This window comes from Ustilago hordei (genome assembly GCF_900519145.1).
Source record: "Ustilago hordei strain Uho2 genome assembly, contig: UHO2_contig_01, whole genome shotgun sequence".
Classification (NCBI taxonomy): Eukaryota; Fungi; Basidiomycota; class Ustilaginomycetes; order Ustilaginales; family Ustilaginaceae; genus Ustilago; species Ustilago hordei.
In genome coordinates this window covers 2,548,672-2,564,709 of record NW_024545270.1, presented here as the reverse complement: position 1 = coordinate 2,564,709, position 16,038 = coordinate 2,548,672, and the positions used below count along the sequence as shown (strand labels likewise).

Below are 16,038 nucleotides of genomic sequence, written 5' to 3'. Positions count from 1 at the left end.
GACAACGTCTTCGACTTCCGGCTACTACTCCATTCATCTCCGTTGCTTCCTGTTCGCCAATAAGTGATCATCCGAACACTTGCCTGCTTTTTTTCCCATCCCCGGAAACCACTTCTGCGTTCACGTCTTCGGATAACCGACGAAGTCATCAAATCCGTGACCCCTCTCCGTCACCGTCGACCCAAGCAAGATCAGTGCAGTGGAAGCCAGGCTTTGGTGTGCCCTTCCAGCTGTCTCTGCCATTAGCATAGCATCTTTCACGCCATCATGACGGCTACTCTTTTCCAGGCCTCTAAGAACGGCAACGTCGAGCTTGTCAGCTCCCTTCTCGAGGAACCTTCTCTCGACATCGATGCTCGCGACGAGACAGGTCTCACCGCCCTTCACCATGCTGTTCGTGCCAACCACGTTGACGTCGTCTCTCAACTCCTCGCCAAGGGCGCCAACGCCATCGAGGTAGCTGAGGACGCTGCACTTAAGCAGCACCCTGAGCTCGCTTCCGTCATTCACAACGCCTTGCAACACACCCAGTCGGCCGCATTCCAGAGCGCCCCCGTCGTCGACTCTCATGGAGGAAAGCAGTTGCCAGACGGCACCGTCAGCTATGTTCAGCCTCCCGCTTACCAGGGTCACCAGCTCGATGCATCCATGCATCACCAGCACCAGCACCAGCACCAGCACCAGCACCAGCAACAGCAACAGCAACAGCAGCAGGCAATGCATCATCCAATGACACAGCCCATGTACCCATTCCAGTCGCAGCACGCCTACTTCGACCCCTCCCACAACCCTGAACACCGTGCTCACGCCAACAAGGACAGCTCCTCCGGCAGCCTACCTCCTCCCGAAGTTGCAAGGATGATTCCCTGCCGTTTCTTCCCCAATTGCCGATACGCCGACAAGTGCATGTTCGCTCACCCTGTTGCCATGCCAACATCAGCGTCCAACGCAGGTCCCGTCTCGCCCGGTCAAGCTCCCATGTTCTACCAGTCGCCCGCATACGGCTACCCTCCCTACGGTCCACCGCAGCACTTCTACTCGATGGCCCCTCCTATGCCACTCCAGTACAACCACGCTGGTGTTCCCATGCCCCTCCACATGCCCCCTCCTCCCCACATGGCACCAGTGCCACACTCTTCTGAACAGACCGACATCTACGGCAACCACTTTGCCCAGCAACCCCACCATCGGCAGAACCCTGTTCAGGACGGTGAGGCTGAGTCTAGCAAGCAAGAAGCATCTCAGGACCCTGCAGCTGCCGCTTCCGCTCAAGACAACGGCGATAACGAGAAGCCTGCTAACGAGTCGACCAACGCAACCTCCGATGCGGAGAAATCGCCCGCACCAACAAGCTCGATGACCACCACCACCTCCTTCAGCGCTTTCATGGCTCATCACGCCACACCCTTCCAGCCTGGACCCGGTGTCCCGAACAGCGTTTCCGTGGGTGCCGATGGAAGCATTCTGAACGGTTCGCAAAACCTCTCTCGCGGGCCCAAGGGTGCTCGTAGAGGCGGGGCCTCCATGGGTGGCAGCTTCGGCTCGCGTGCCGACTTCAGCAAGCGCTCCACTGAGCGACCTGCTTGCCACTTCTTCGCCCGATCTGCTTGCAAGCACGGCGAGGATTGCCGCTTCCCTCACATCCTCCCCGACGGCACGGACGCACGAGGACCCACCGCTGGCCGATCGAACCACTCGATCGAAGCTTCGCGCACCATCAACCGCGCTCTTGCTGCCAAGAATGCCAAAGGCTCGACCAACACTTCTCAGAGCAACGGCAACAACGCCGCTCAGTCGTCACAAGTGGCCAGCAGCAACGGCGTCAACGGTGACAGCACCAACCCTACATCTGTGTCAACCAACGTGACTGTCTCGACTTCTCCTGCCTCAGCCGAGACAACCATCACTCCCGCCATGAAGGCTGAGGCTGCTGCCAAGCCTTCGACAGATCAGGCTGTTCCTAGCGACGAGAAGTCGGCTGCTAGCGCAAGCACCTCTACGAACAATGCTGCTGCTCCCGCTGGGTCGACTAAGAAGGATCAGGTTAATGGCAACAAGTCAAACGCCGCGCCTGTTTCCGCTTCGGCACTCAAGCCTGTCGCAACCAATGCTGCTACTGCGAGCAAGCCCGACGCCAAGGTCGAGACCTTGAGCAATGCCATGCGTGCCCCCGCTGCTGGCAAGACTGAAGAGGCCAAGTCTACCTCTGCCCCTCCCGTCAGCGCCAACGACGACCGCATCCCTGCTTCGATCCCATCCAAACCCATGGTCAACGGCAACGGCGGCAACGCTGCCAGCAAGCCCAACGGCATCAAGCCTCAGCCTAACGGTGTTCACACTAGCAAGGCTCACCAGCACCAGCACCAGAATCAGAATCAGAATCAGAATCAGAATCAGAACCAGAGCCAGAACCAGAATGGCGCCCGTGCACGCACCAATCAGGGCCCTAACGGTCGCGCAAACGGACAGGTTGGTCAAAATGGTGCCCATCAGAAGAAGGCGGCTCCTCAGCGTTTGCCTAGCGCCGACGACTTCCCTGCACTGGGCAACAAGAATGGTGCAGCTGCCGCATCTTCGAAGCCTGCTTCGAACGCTAACGGTGTCGCCAAAGCCAACTTCTCGGCCATTCTGTCTGCACCAGCTCCTGTCAAGAAGCAGCCTGAGCCAACCAAGGAGATTGAGGCTCCTGCCGCAGCTGACCAGGAGGCTACCGCTGCTGAGACCAAGCAATCGAGCACATCCAGCAACGAGACCGAGTCCAAGTCGAACGCCGCTGAGCAGTCGCCTGCAGCTGTCAATGGCACTGCTGCTCCCATGCTTGACTTTGCCGCTGTGGTCCAGTCGAACCCCGTCGCTGCTCAATGATTGCGTTGCGCGGCTCTAACTAAAGTTGGCGCTTTGCACAACACAATTGGAACTGCTTCGAATTGATCACGCAGACGAGACTCTCCTTGGCACGTCGATATTACGTCGATATCGTGTTCATCACCAAAAGATCGTTGCCTTGGCTTCGTCGCCAGAGCTCAAGGGTCACCGTCTCTCTCGCTATTCTCCCCCTTTCCATTTCCCTTTCTTGGCTGCCTGTAGATCTTTCATCACATTCGCCTTAGCATTTGGTCTCAAACTTTTCCCCTCCCATTCATTCTTTCGCCATTCTCATCTCCTCCAGCACCGAAGCGCATGCCCTCATGATCGCCGTTGGTGCGTTTCCTTTGGTTTCGTTCTCCCATCTTTCTCGCTTCCCGGTTATTATTCTTCAAACATATCTTTCCAGATTCGTAACATGATCCGATCCCTGTACACACATCTACACTCGCCCTTCCGCTCAGATCGCGCAATATCCACCTATTTCGAAACCTGACATCACCTGCAAGACTGCTTCTGAGACGTTCGAGAGCTGACGAGGAATACCCAGCGGTGTTGCTTGACCCGATGTAAGCGTTTCGAATGCGAGAAAAGTAATTACCGGTGAAATGCAGTTAGGAAGCTTCTGGCTTCGACGCTCAAACACCCTCTTCTGTGTTGAGCGGACCTTTCCACTCCGCGCTTAAGCATGACTGCAGCCCAAGCCAACTTATGTCAATTTCCAGGAATCAAGAAAATGCAGAAGAAAACGCTCCGACATGATGATGCATGCTGACATAAACGCGATCGGCGATCAGATGGGACAGATCAGTCTGGAGATCGGGTGCAACATAGTCCCACTCGTTGCCATGCTATATCATGAAGGAGGATACTCCCACGTTCGGCACACATCTTACAATTGTATATATATCAAACTCAGGACACCAGGTCCTCACCACGTTAGTCAGTCAATCGAGTATATTTGTTTCTGTCTATAACAGCAGTGACATCGTACTTAGACTCTTCCCGATCGCCAGTATCGGGACCGAAACGACTTCAGTTTCTAATAGAAAATAGACGTTGGAAAAAAAAGAAAAAAAAAAAAAAGGGGGAAAAAAAGAAGAAAAAAAAGACACGTTCGATAGGGATACTAGTCTCGCTCACAAAATTGAATGACCGCCAGAGAAGGACTCGACTCAACTCAGCTTGACCGAAGCTGACATAATTCCCCTTGTCGGCTCCTCGGAGAGGCCTCTGACCTTGCGAAAAAGCATGAACCTGACGCTACACAACGTCACATCAGAGCCGAAGCTTGACAAAGACCATTTGACTTAAAGCTCTCATTCACAGCAAACTATTCAGAGAGATTGCGAGTTGCATGGCTTGCAAAGAAAGGGTCACAGAGATACAGGCACTGATATCCCTCTTGAGCGGAGAGAAGAAGCGGTGCAAATCAGTCATACAGGCAATAGAGAACAGGTCTTGTCAGCCTTGGCTGTGAGCGAAGTCGCTTTGCTTGCCATGCTTGCCTTGCTTGCCTGCCTTGCTTGCTTGCCTTGCTTGTTTGCCTTGCTTGTTTGCTTTTGTACGTCAAGTCGGATGCATGTGTATCCTATTTTGGCGAGGAGCCACGAGCAGCAGCAGCAAATTCCACCGAAATGCCACTCCGTCATCATATTTCCCTTTCCGCATTACACAACTTCTCCGCACCTTCCTCCTCATCAGCACATCCCCCCTCCTCTTCGTTCCCTACCCTCTTTCCTTCAACTCATCCTCGGCTCGTATCCTCTAAGAGACAATATCCCACCTTACAATCGCCTCACAAACGACATCTTACTGCCGAGCAGCATTACCCAAACTCAACCTCGAAGACCGCAACCCTTCATTTGTGTGCATACAGCCAACACACGGACGGAAAGCCACACTACTGCCCACTTCATCTCGACATCGTTCGTCTAGAAACCTTGTTCTGCACCGGCACATTGCACCTCTTGGCGTGACCGTGAAGGCGTGCCGCATCGCGGCTTCATACCCATCATGTCTTCTTCGGAGGGCGCATCTTCACAGGAGCGACACACAGGCCTCGCTTCGCCTCTTAACCTCGATGGTTCAAACAGCGCCACAACCAGCAGCGAACCACAGGCGTCAACCGCAGCACCATCTTCTTCAGCAACGATAAAGGACGATGTCAGTACAAATCTCAAACCTGCGGAGTCACACAGTCGGCCTGGCAGCATCATGGCGCCTTCCGTTCAGTTTGACGAACAAAGTTTGCAGGCGACACCCTCCGCTCAGGGACGCGGCGACAACGCTTCCCTTCCTGCTTCACCAGCTGCGGATACAACCATGTTTGTGACTGGCTCGCCGGCCGCAGGATCCAAGATGTCCCTACCACCCCGTCGAGATGCCAGCACATCACAACTCAGGGCTGCGGGCCCACGCCATTTGCGCGAGAGCCATAGCCATCAGAGACTCTCCAGTCGTGCCTCAGCGGGCGGCAGCTCAGTCAACTTGCCTGGGGGGAACGGCAGCCGCACTGGAACGGGGACAAGGAGAAGCAGAGCCAACCCCACCATCGTCACTGTTCCCGTTTGGGCGCGCGACGAGTCTCCCAGTCCACCCAACTCGCCCTATGCTAGCCCACAAGCGCACAGTCAACCAAAATCTCTGCATGACATGGAGTCACTCTCGCTGCCAGCGGCCGAGATGCGAAACGAGGATAGAAGCGAGCGCCAACGCGTGCCCTCTTCGGAGCGGAGGTCAGATGCGCCAGACGCAAGCCAAATCATGGGTAAAGCTGGCATCGCATTTGGCCGCGCCGTTTCGCCAGAGGCAGTCATGCAGGCAGAAGCTCAAGAAGCGCAAAGCTCATTCCCCGATAGATGGTGGACCTTCACACTACCGCACAAGTATCGTTCGCGGCTACACGAGCATCATCTTCGCATGGCCTTTCATCATGAGCGAATGCGTTCTGAAACAATAGAGAAGGAGAAGCAGAACGAACAGTCCAAGAGCAAGGCAAATCGCAATACAAAGCCCAGCCAAAAGAAGAGAAAGTCGCAGCAACAACTGCGTTCAAGCTCCGACTCTTCACATTCCGACAGTACCAGCAGCAGTGGGGACAGAGACAGCAGCGACATTGAGATGCAAGAGCGCAGAGGCAGAGACGACCGTCCAGAGCATCATGGTTATGGACTTGGCACGGGAACGTGGAATGGCATGGCTGCTGGGTTGGGAGCAAGTGGGCTGCTTAACAAGCAGTTCGGCACACTGCGGTCAGCCAAGGCCACTTCACCAATAGAGCGCCGTGACCAACAGCGTCACGACACTCCTTCGCCAGACGGAACCTCCACGACAAAGGCAGACGACCGTGATCTGGAAAAGCAGCAGAAGAAGGAGCCAGAAGAGCGGGAGTACCCGACAATGTCGTTCAAGGCAAGGATGGAGCATCCCGACGTTTTCACAGTGCATCAACCAGCCACACCAGGCTGGGCATCGCCTTGGAAGCCCGAAGAGCGTGGCCATGGTGGCTTCAACGCCGCAGGATATTTCCCACGCACCGAGTCTGGACGAACTTACAACTCCAAGAGTGGCCGTCCTAACACCTGGTTCGATGCCTGGAAGAATTTCCTCATTCACAACCCCTTTGTGCCGCTGCTCTTCCGTGTCATTAATGTTGCCTTCACAGCAGCTACATTGGCAGTGGCGATCGAGCTCTTTGTCCTGCTCCGTGCGGAAGGAGCCATTGATGCCGTTGGCGCATCGCCGTTGGTCGCCGTCATCTTTGCTCCGCTGACGCTTTTGCATGTCGGGTTCCAAATCTGGCTCGAATACTTTGGTCGACCAATTGGCTTGTGGACCGTGCAGTCCAAGCTCTCTTACACAGTCGTCGAGCTCATCTTCATCTGTCTCTGGTCGTCTGAGCTGTCACTCACGTTCGACAACTACTTCACTTCGACGCTCGTCTGCGTCAATTACGGCAGTCCCTTCGTCGGACCACGACAGCCGCCGGCGGATCGACCGAACCCACTGGACGACCCAAGCAAGAAGCCTTACATCTGCCGACTGCAAGGATCGCTGATCGGTCTTGTTTTCGTCAGCTTGCTCGCCTACCTGATTGTTCTCACGGTTTCCCTCTTCCGAATCTTTGTCAGGGTCACTGGCGGAAGCAGGAGGTGAGTCGATGTGAAGCTGTTGAGCCCAGCGATGGACGGTGGAGTTTCGTCGCCTTGCGTCGCATTTCCCTTGTCTTCATTCTAGATACCATAAGCGTCATGTCCTTGGACACGCTTTCGTACGGCAGCAATCATTATACTTTTACAGCCCTGAACCTTTTTGACTCGCCAAACCCAAAGACCCTGAGATCATCTGCCTGTTGTTCTGTAGTTGCTCGATTGATGGCGAACACGACCGCGCCGTGACTATTCGGACGTGTCACGCCACGCAGTGGAAGGGAGTCTGAAGCATTTCAAGTATCTGGATCGCTTGAAAGGCAAAGACGGAGACATGCAGAGATGCGCAGCGCACCAAGACAAGCGAAAGTGTGTGTCGACTAGCAGATGCCAAAAGACGGAATTGAGTGTGAAGCGAGAAGCCAGGGAAGAGAGAAGAGATCCTTTCCGCGACGGACCACGGACCACGGACCACGCTCAGGTAGACAGGCAGAGACAGACTTGCTGACTGCGGAGTGTAGTCGTCTCTCTACGAGCTCTGCTTTGAGATGAACCCACCAAACATGCGTATAATGACGAGCTGCTGCAGCACAAGATGAACAGGCGACTTGAACATGAAGACAGCCGGGGCGTAGCCGTTCATCTCATTGAGGCTTTTCTGGATTTTCGCCCGCCATCATGAAGGAAGATTCGCTTGCTGCCCACTTTCATAGCCAAGAGATCTGCAGATGCTCGGAAGATGCCGCATCCTTATCCTCCCTTAAGTCTTCCTGTCCGCCGTGTATTGTCGGAGGTGCCGACTGCTTCGAGCGTGATCAGCCCTTCGACACACCGCCCATCGCCACCTGTCAAGAGGCCAATCAACTTGTCTCGTAGTGAGATTATGGCCAACAGAATTGCAGACTCTTACCTCTTTCCCAATCGACATATAAGCTGATGTTCGATCGCAATGCGAATTTTCTATCATCGCCCCACGGACCTAGACCCCTACAACCAGTCCAATCTTGGAAGCACCTTTTCCGCCATGGATCGCAGTGCTCTTCGAGCAGGCGGCCAAGCTACCAGCCATGCCTCTGGCGAAGCTACTGCTGGTCTACCTTGTCGTCCAGAGGGGGCGCCACAGCAACCATACATTCATGCTGTTCTCGGATATGGTCAGAGTGGTCAGCGAGGCCGAAGAGGCCGGGGTCGCGGTAGCTACCGAGCTCGAGGTCAACGCGGCACCTCTATTCGCGGACTGGGCGGCCACAGCACTTACCAAAACCAATCTGCCTCCTACCAGTTGTCTCAATCCGAACAACGCTTCCGGGCTCAGCAAAACCTGCGTGACCGCGGTGGTCGTCCCAACCAATACCAGGAGACATTGGGTCAAAGTTCTTTCACGGGAGGACAGTATGGCAGCAGAAGGTCTCATACTGGCACTAGCGAGATCTACACATCGGACGGTTGTCGTCATCTGGGCCCCTTAGGTGAGCTTCCGACTGCAATTGTTCCCGACGAAGGCCCAATTAACAGCGATGTCAGCAATCTCTGGGATAGACCCACCAATGACATTACAATCGCGGCTGCCCAGCAGGAGGAGCCTCAACAGGCAGAGACGCAGCACGCGAGGCTTCAGGTTCCTCGTGCGGCTTCGGTACCAGCTTCACCCATTGCCCGGCCCTCCCCCGCCGTGACATCGATCTCGCTCCCTACGATCACGAGCCCTGCATCGGCACCCATCGAGGTCCAGGTTCTCCGTCTCACTGAAGTCATCGCGGAGGCTGTCCAGTCTGAGGAGCGTGGATTCCGTTCTGATTCACTGGAGATAGAACATACACGACACCTCCCCACGCCTCCCATCAGCCCGGGGCCTTGGGAAGCGCTTCCTCATTTTGACCATGGACACCAAGCTCAACCCCGACATCCGCCTGGTATGGTATTTGCCGGATTCCCGCCTCCACTCATCCATGGCCATGACCACTATCATCTCCACCAGCGTGATTACTCTCCTTCCCGTTCCCTTTCTCAGTCTGAACCTCATGCTAAGCCTCCTAGAAGCACATTCCATCCGCAGAATCCCTACCAGTTCGCTGTGCCGATGCCGTTCCCCCCTCCCCATCCTCCACCGCCGCCTTACATGACAATCCATGATCCAGCGTTCCATGCTGTGCAGGATCCGCTCCCAATCCCACCACCAGGATGGCGGCCGATCCCATACTTGAGGTATTGGGGTCCGGACATGGTGGCTACCCGACCATTCTACGATGTTCCTATGGTAAGTCCCACACCCACTCGGCTTACGGAAGGAGGGTGAGCTGACACGCTTTGTAGATTTCTCGTCGTTGTCATCTTCATGGATGCATTTGCCACCAGTTCGCTGAGGATCCTTAGCCTTGTTCTCATACTCACTTTGTAACATCGGAAAATCAAAAAGCAACGTCGCTACCTCTTCCATAGCTCTTCTTACGGTGCACAATATGAATGCTAGACTGATGCTGTTTCTACAAATACAGAGTGCAGCCGCGGCTGAGAACAGGTGAGTACAACAACAGGTACGCTAGACATTGAACTCGAACTCCATGGGGTATTCTCCCCGGTTCGATGTGGTGGCTGCTTGCGCTGGAGCCATAGGCTGATCGAAAGCTGTTTTCCCGTAGATGCCGGTTCCTGCAGCGTTGCCTTTCTGATGGACGTTTGGCGCACTCGGCGTATCGTGGGGTATGTAATCACCGGCTGCAATACTAGGGAAACTTCCAAAGGAGTCCGGATGAGCCATCTTCGGCGGTTCGGTCTTGAAGTAAGCATGCTGCAAAGCCTCCCTCGCCCCAATCCTTTGCTTCGGATCATAATGCAGCAGCCTGAAAAGCAAGTCGAGCGTCGCTGGAGTCAATCGTGTCGGACCGAACTCCTTCTCGATCCGAAGCTTGATCCTCTCTTCCTCTTGTGACAATGCTTTCCTCGAAGGTTTTGGCGCCGACGTTGGAGGTATGCCTTCTCTGATGTCTGCTTGGCTCCTCAAATGCGGCGAAAAGAGATGCAAGTCTGGCCATATGATCGTATTCGGAGGTCCCAGCACGGAAGCAATACGACGCAGCTGATCTGCTTCATTCTTGCCCTGGAACAGACCGCCACCGGTCTTGCTAGTAAGTAGTAGCTCGGCAAAGATACAGCCTATGCTCCACATGTCGATCTTCTCGTCATAGAGGGGTGGAGGAAGATCGACGCAGAAGGGCTTACCGAATGGATTTGCCTCACCACGCCAAGCTTTGTCGAGAAGTTTCGCCTGATGTTGATTGTGCCGACGGTCTTCATCTTGGCTAAGTTTGTTCAGCATAAGCAGCTCTGGTGCTCGGTACCATAGTGTTACGACGAGGTCCGTCATACCTACGCTTTCTTCTTCCTGGTCATCTTCTGCGCTTGTTTGTCGCGATCTTTGCGAATCGGATCCTCCGGCGTCCACACTCGACGCGCCGCTTGCGCTTGTTGCTGCTCCCAGAGCCTTTTTTGCTGCAGCAGCTGCTGCTGTTGTCGTTGCTGCTCCTGTCGATGCTGTCTGCGTGGCCGCGGATGTGGCTGTTGTACCTCCATCTGCAACAGCTGCTGCTGCTGCCTCATTTTTCCTCCTCCTGGACTTGGTCACCGGCTTCCAGCCATCGATAGGATCTCCAAACCTCCTTGCCAATCCGAAATCCGCGACCTTCAACCGCCCACGGTTGTCTAACAAAAGGTTACTCGACTTCAAATCTCGATGCAGGATCCAATCCTCGTGCAGCTGCTTCGTCGCGGTAAGCAGTTGATACATCAATGTCTTTACCTCCGAAGGCGCAAAAGCCGTCTTGGCCTTGTGGAAGGACGTCAACAACGACTTCAAATCATGCTCCATAAACTCCATCACTAAGAAGATCTGATCTAACGTTTTGCCTATACAGACTTCATGTAGCCTTATGACGAAAGAGTGAGCCTTGGCGAGGGTGAGTGCTTGAATCTCGCGTAGGGATGTGATGGGAAAGCCACATTCGTCCAGACCGTTGTTTGCCAATTTCAGCTTCTTTACTGCGACTGATGATGAGAGTGATACGGAGGCTGGGGCTGAAGGCCGGCTGGTGGATGGAGGCTGACGGGGTAGAGCGTCCGAAGCTCGCGGTCGAGCGCGGAACACGACGCCATATGTGCCCTCTTGGATGTGATTGAGTCGCTCATAGCTGTAGATCGAGCGCGAAGGTGCGATCGAAGGATGAGCTGACCGGCGGAGTGCTGACCACGTTCGTGGTGTCTGATAAGTCGATGCAGCTGGTTGTGCATCCGATAAAGGGGCTCGTTGTGTAACTCTGACTTCTTCGGCTGATGTTGACATCTCATTTTTGGTGTCTTCGACTCTTTGTCGCTTTGCTTGGGACTCGCCTTCTTCGCACTGCGACCATTGCCTGGCCGCTGACATCTGCGGTGCAGAGGCGACCGTTGAGGCGCCCTGATCGGGCAATCTAGACGGCCCAGCTTGCGCCTCTTCTGACATGCTTTCAAATCGGAGCGTGAGTACGACCCTTCGGGCGACCGTGTAGGTAGGCGTCCTGAAGGAACGCAAGGTAGCCGACGGCCGTCGGTGCTTTTGTGAAAGGTTCGAAGAGCGAAAGTGATGAACCCCATGCAACGGTGTTTCAGCGATGTCGGTGGAGGAAGAAATCCGAAAATGTGTTCGAAGTCGATCTTACATGGTGTTATCTTCGACACGGCAACACACATTAACGCACATGGCTGAGGATGATGGCTGCAAGACTGCCTGCCCACTTCACAACGGCATAGAAGAGTTCATCAATAGATTGAGTGTTATTTTATAGCTTTGTTCAGATCTGTAAAGACTTCTGCGCCTCAACTAGGGCCTTAGCTGCGATCCCGGCCATCCGCCGTCTAGCAGTCGTTTGTGAGGTGCGATGGAGGAGTGATTCTAGCAGTCGCATCAATGCTTGTCTCGTCTCTGGATCCAGAGAGCGAGCATAAGGACTGCACAAGACCTTCACGCTGCCGTCCCGGATCTTCTTAGACGCTTGCCTGGACAGAACAGTCAAGAAAGCCGAGTACCCCAACCAGTGAACATAGTGCGGCTGAACTGTGCAGCTCACCTTCCAAGCGGCCGCTCTCTTTCTCTTTCCCCACCTTCTCCCATCAGCTCTCTTTCTCTTACCGGCCTTCATCTCTGAGCTCAGCACCTGCAGCTTTGCTTTTGCGCTACTGGCCCTCGACCCAATATACCGACTCGTAAACTTAACCAATCTCTGAACCGCCTCAAAAAGATACCCCGCCTCAAAGGTCATCTTGAACCGCCGCAACTCCCCCAGATAAGCTGTGAACTTCAACGCAGCTACTAAGAAGCTCGAGTACATGTTCGCATACGCTCTTCTATCACTGTTGAGCGCAGTATCGGTGAACAAGATGTGGCAGCGAGGTTTGACCGACTGGATCATCTTCTCGATCAATGCTGCGCCTGGTTTGCGGCAGTATTCTACTGTAAGAGTGTCGCGTAGGTCGATGCCTTTATAGCGGGCAAGATCTGTTGATACGCCTAGGAATTTCGTATTGATGGTAAGGCCGCACCACGGGAACTCGTTTCCGTAGATTCGAGGGATCAGCGGATCTGCGGTGGAGGTGTTGGTTTTGGAGGTGGTGTCGAGCAGATCGAAGTTTGCCAACGTCTTTTCTGGGCTGATGAAACATCCGTAATCAGGATGACCTTTTCTCATCACCGCGTAGAACTGTTTCGCTTGCCTCCTGCTTGTAGTGATGAGCAAGAAGTCATCCGTGTATCGCATCAACAAGCTCTTCCTCCCTCTACCTCCTCCTCCATCGCGTAGGCTGCGCAAGAACGGATCCTGCGCCTCCAAATCAGCATAGAAAAAGCTGCATAGCAACGTCGACAGACTCGATCCTTGCGGTATCCCCACTCGCTGCCGATAAAACTCTTTCCCAATCTTGATCAGGTTTTCCGTGATATGCTGACGCAAGAGCTTGAGGATGAGCGAGGTCGACTCGTAGCGATACGAGACACTATCGACAAACACGACATCGTGTAAGGCAACAGCTAGGTGCGAAGCGAGATCAAAGAAGTCGATGTGGTCGCAATCAGGGCGTGCTAGTCGAACGAATTCCCTCTTGGTGCCTGCATCGGTCGGAGCAGCGTTCTTACCAGCGAAAGCAGGCATCACTTTGGCGAACCGATGAATGCGGTATCCTTCAGCATCGCTTTGCTCGCCACTCTTGCTGAGGATCCGTTCGATGATCTCGAGCAGCTTCGCTTGGTCGATCGAGTCGAATGCACACCGAATGTCCACTTTGATGAAGTACAACTTCCTGTTCTTGCTTCCTGCTGAATTTTGCCCTAGACGCTGCTTAAAGTTCTTTAGCTGGGTATAAATTTCGTTCGGACCAAAGACTGAGCTCGATAGCATTCCTCCCCTATCATCGCCGCCTCCCGCATTGTCGTTATGATCGAGACCCGTGAGCATCTGACTCTTCTCGTAAGTCAAGATGTGAAAAACCGACTGTAAAATGTAGTTGATCGACTGACCCAGTATCATGGACTCTCTCCGTTGCTTAGCAAGTGACCTGGTTGCAGTCGGTTTCGATTTTCCTCTCTGCTTTCCCGCTTCACCTTGCGAAGCCTGCTGTTCCATGTGAACCTGTTTCGTACTTCTCCTCCGTAAATTGACGATGGGTCTCACACCCGTTTCCTTAGGCAGCAATCGCACGTGCGAGTAACCTAGCTTGCGGGACGACATCATAGATAAAGCCTCCGCCCTGGTCAACGGTTCAAAGATCGACTCCTTCAGCTGGCCCATCACCGGCTTTGACAGTACGTGCCAGTCATCCTGTCGAAAGTACAGCACTTTGTTTCGATACGCTGCTGTCTCGGTCACGTAGAATGTCGTTCGCAGTAGGGGAATGACCAAGCCATCGAACAGCCAGTATAGCAGTTCAAAACCAAGCTCCTTGCTCTGTTCCGCTTCTTGCCTTGTCAAACGGCGGTTGCGCTTCACGGCGCTCTCGGGCAAAGTCCAGTCTAGATCAGTAAAGCGGAATGATTGGGCGATCTGATGCAGGTTGAAAGATTCGTAGCGTCGGAGACGCACAAATTCGCCGATGGTGTTCAGCACTAGCTTCTGGTTGTGCAAAGAGCCGAAGAGGTCTCGTGGTAGAAGAGATTTGGTGACGAGTGTGATGAAGTGGACGACTTGACCTGTGGTGGGGATTGCGTAGTTCGTGTATCGCGGTTTGCGGGGAATCGGGGGCGCTAGTTCAAAGGTGACCTTAACGTGTGCTGTTGCTGTGGTCTGCTGAGATTTCGACTGGTTTGCTTGGCTATCGATCCTTTGCACTGTTCTAAAGGGAACATCGTGCTGAGGAAGAGGATCAAGAACCTCCACCTCAGCCAAGTCCTTCACAATCTGCTGCCGCTCCTCCGCAGTCAGTCTTCCCTTAGGCACCCTCGACGGGCAGCACCTATCCAGCAACGCCCTGTAGTTCAACTTGTCATGTCGTGCCAAGATCTTCCCCAGCACCGGCAACACATTCTTTAGCACTTTCGGTGTACGCTTCGCACCCAAAGCCTTGATTTCGACCTCTCGTACAGTGTAGTCTCTGAACGGCTGGGTGGTTGTATCAAAGTCTCTTGCACCAGTGAAGACATTATGCAGGCCAAATTGACGTGGGAAAACGTACTTCGCTAAATGTCTGGTCCTTCTTTCGCGAAAGATGGATTCGTGAGGTCTGCTGGGCTTGCTGTCGAGAGAAGGCGTCCGTGCTGGCGGGCGAGTTCGGTAAGTGGTATTGGAGGAAGCCGTGGAGCTAGGCAGCACTTTGTCAAGCTCCTTTGGGCAGGCGGAGCGAGGAAGAACGTGGACGCTGGGCAACCCAACTTCCACACGTCCGGCTTTGTTTCGTGAACAGCGGGCGTAGAACATCCGGCTGCGGACGATGACTATCTCTGATGGTTTTCTTTCCGCCGTTGCGCCTGAGCTTGCTGAAGCTGTTCTACTGAGTGGGCGGAGTGTATTGAGATCAGGTGCTGAAAGAGCTGAGCGTGTGGTAATGCGGGAATCGACTCTTTCGAACGTTCGCGTTCGTTTGCCTAGCTTAGTCGGCTGGGGAGCGCCTTGATGTGTGTTGGGCTGAACTTCGAGTGATTCTCCATTGTGCTTACGTTTGGGACCGTTGAAAGACACAGCAGCAGCATCACTGTCCTTGGCGACGGCAGCACCGGTGTCCGAAGCACTTGCAGTTCCTGTTACTAGACTCCTTCCCCACGGTCGTTCAGAGAGCGCCTGGCCAGTAAGCTGAACAAAGCAGCTCCCATCGGATCCATCCTTCACGAGCGGAACAAAGATACTCGTATGCACCAATAGCCATACAAACCTCTCCGCTTCAACCTTCTCAAACAGATAGTGCCACTCTTTGCCGAGCACAAGAGACGTCACCATCGAGTTCGGGTACAGGTTGATCAGCCCTGGTCTTCCCGTCGACGTGACTCGAAACGACTCTAGCCGGTCATTTGGCCTCCGGTAGCCCTTCAATAGCACATTACATGACGGATCCTGCTTGCCTCTCACAGAGACATCGCGCCGTGCGGAAGCATTAGCGAGGATCTGCAACTGCGCTTCTTGCACTGCTTCATGGATCGGAGTGTGCGAGCTGGTTTGACTGCGGATACCGCCTGGGGTAGGCATTTGTGTGGGCGCATCTGTGCAAACCAATGTGCTGATGAGACGACGCCATTGCTCATCGGACAAAGCGCTCGGCTGTCCTGAGCTCGATGCGGATAGCTCGATACCGAAGTGATTGCGGACGAAGGTGGGGAGCGGGTTGACGTGCGGAAAGTGACGTGGGAGGACTGAGCACTTCACGTCGGATGATGATCTATGGTCGAGCATGATTGCTTGTCGTCGTTGTCGAAGCCCGAATTCAGCGGCTAAGAGCAAGTGTTAAAGAAGAAGTTATGTATGGTGCGGTGGTCTTGGCGTAGAAGACCCTGAACGGAAGTTCTTCTAGCGCT

At 54.2% G+C, this 16,038-nt stretch overlaps 5 protein-coding genes across 5 annotated transcripts; 3 read left to right on the top strand and 2 right to left on the bottom strand.

The window, feature by feature from the left end:
- Positions 1-267: 267 nt before the first annotated feature.
- Positions 268-2,865, top strand: UHO2_00687 (uncharacterized protein; the record flags this gene model as incomplete). The annotated part of the gene is made up of 1 exon (XM_041557307.1): positions 268-2,865. The coding sequence occupies one exon, from the start codon at positions 268-270 to the stop codon at positions 2,863-2,865; it is 2,598 nt and encodes an 865-aa protein (XP_041413241.1).
- Positions 2,866-4,881: 2,016 nt separating this feature from the next.
- Positions 4,882-7,023, top strand: UHO2_00686 (uncharacterized protein; the record flags this gene model as incomplete). Its single annotated transcript, XM_041557306.1, has 1 exon — positions 4,882-7,023. One exon carries the CDS (start codon positions 4,882-4,884, stop codon positions 7,021-7,023), a length of 2,142 nt encoding a protein of 713 aa, XP_041413240.1.
- Positions 7,024-8,040: 1,017 nt separating this feature from the next.
- Positions 8,041-9,312, top strand: UHO2_00685 (uncharacterized protein; the record flags this gene model as incomplete). Its single annotated transcript, XM_041557305.1, has 1 exon — positions 8,041-9,312. The coding sequence occupies one exon, from the start codon at positions 8,041-8,043 to the stop codon at positions 9,310-9,312; it is 1,272 nt and encodes a 423-aa protein (XP_041413239.1).
- A 243-nt stretch (positions 9,313-9,555) lies between these two features.
- UHO2_00684 (uncharacterized protein) lies at positions 9,556-11,511 on the bottom strand (the record flags this gene model as incomplete). The annotated part of the gene is made up of 1 exon (XM_041557304.1): positions 9,556-11,511. The coding sequence occupies one exon, from the start codon at positions 11,509-11,511 to the stop codon at positions 9,556-9,558; it is 1,956 nt and encodes a 651-aa protein (XP_041413238.1).
- A 328-nt stretch (positions 11,512-11,839) lies between these two features.
- Positions 11,840-15,916, bottom strand: UHO2_00683 (uncharacterized protein; the record flags this gene model as incomplete). Its single annotated transcript, XM_041557303.1, has 1 exon — positions 11,840-15,916. The coding sequence occupies one exon, from the start codon at positions 15,914-15,916 to the stop codon at positions 11,840-11,842; it is 4,077 nt and encodes a 1,358-aa protein (XP_041413237.1).
- Positions 15,917-16,038: the final 122 nt, after the last annotated feature.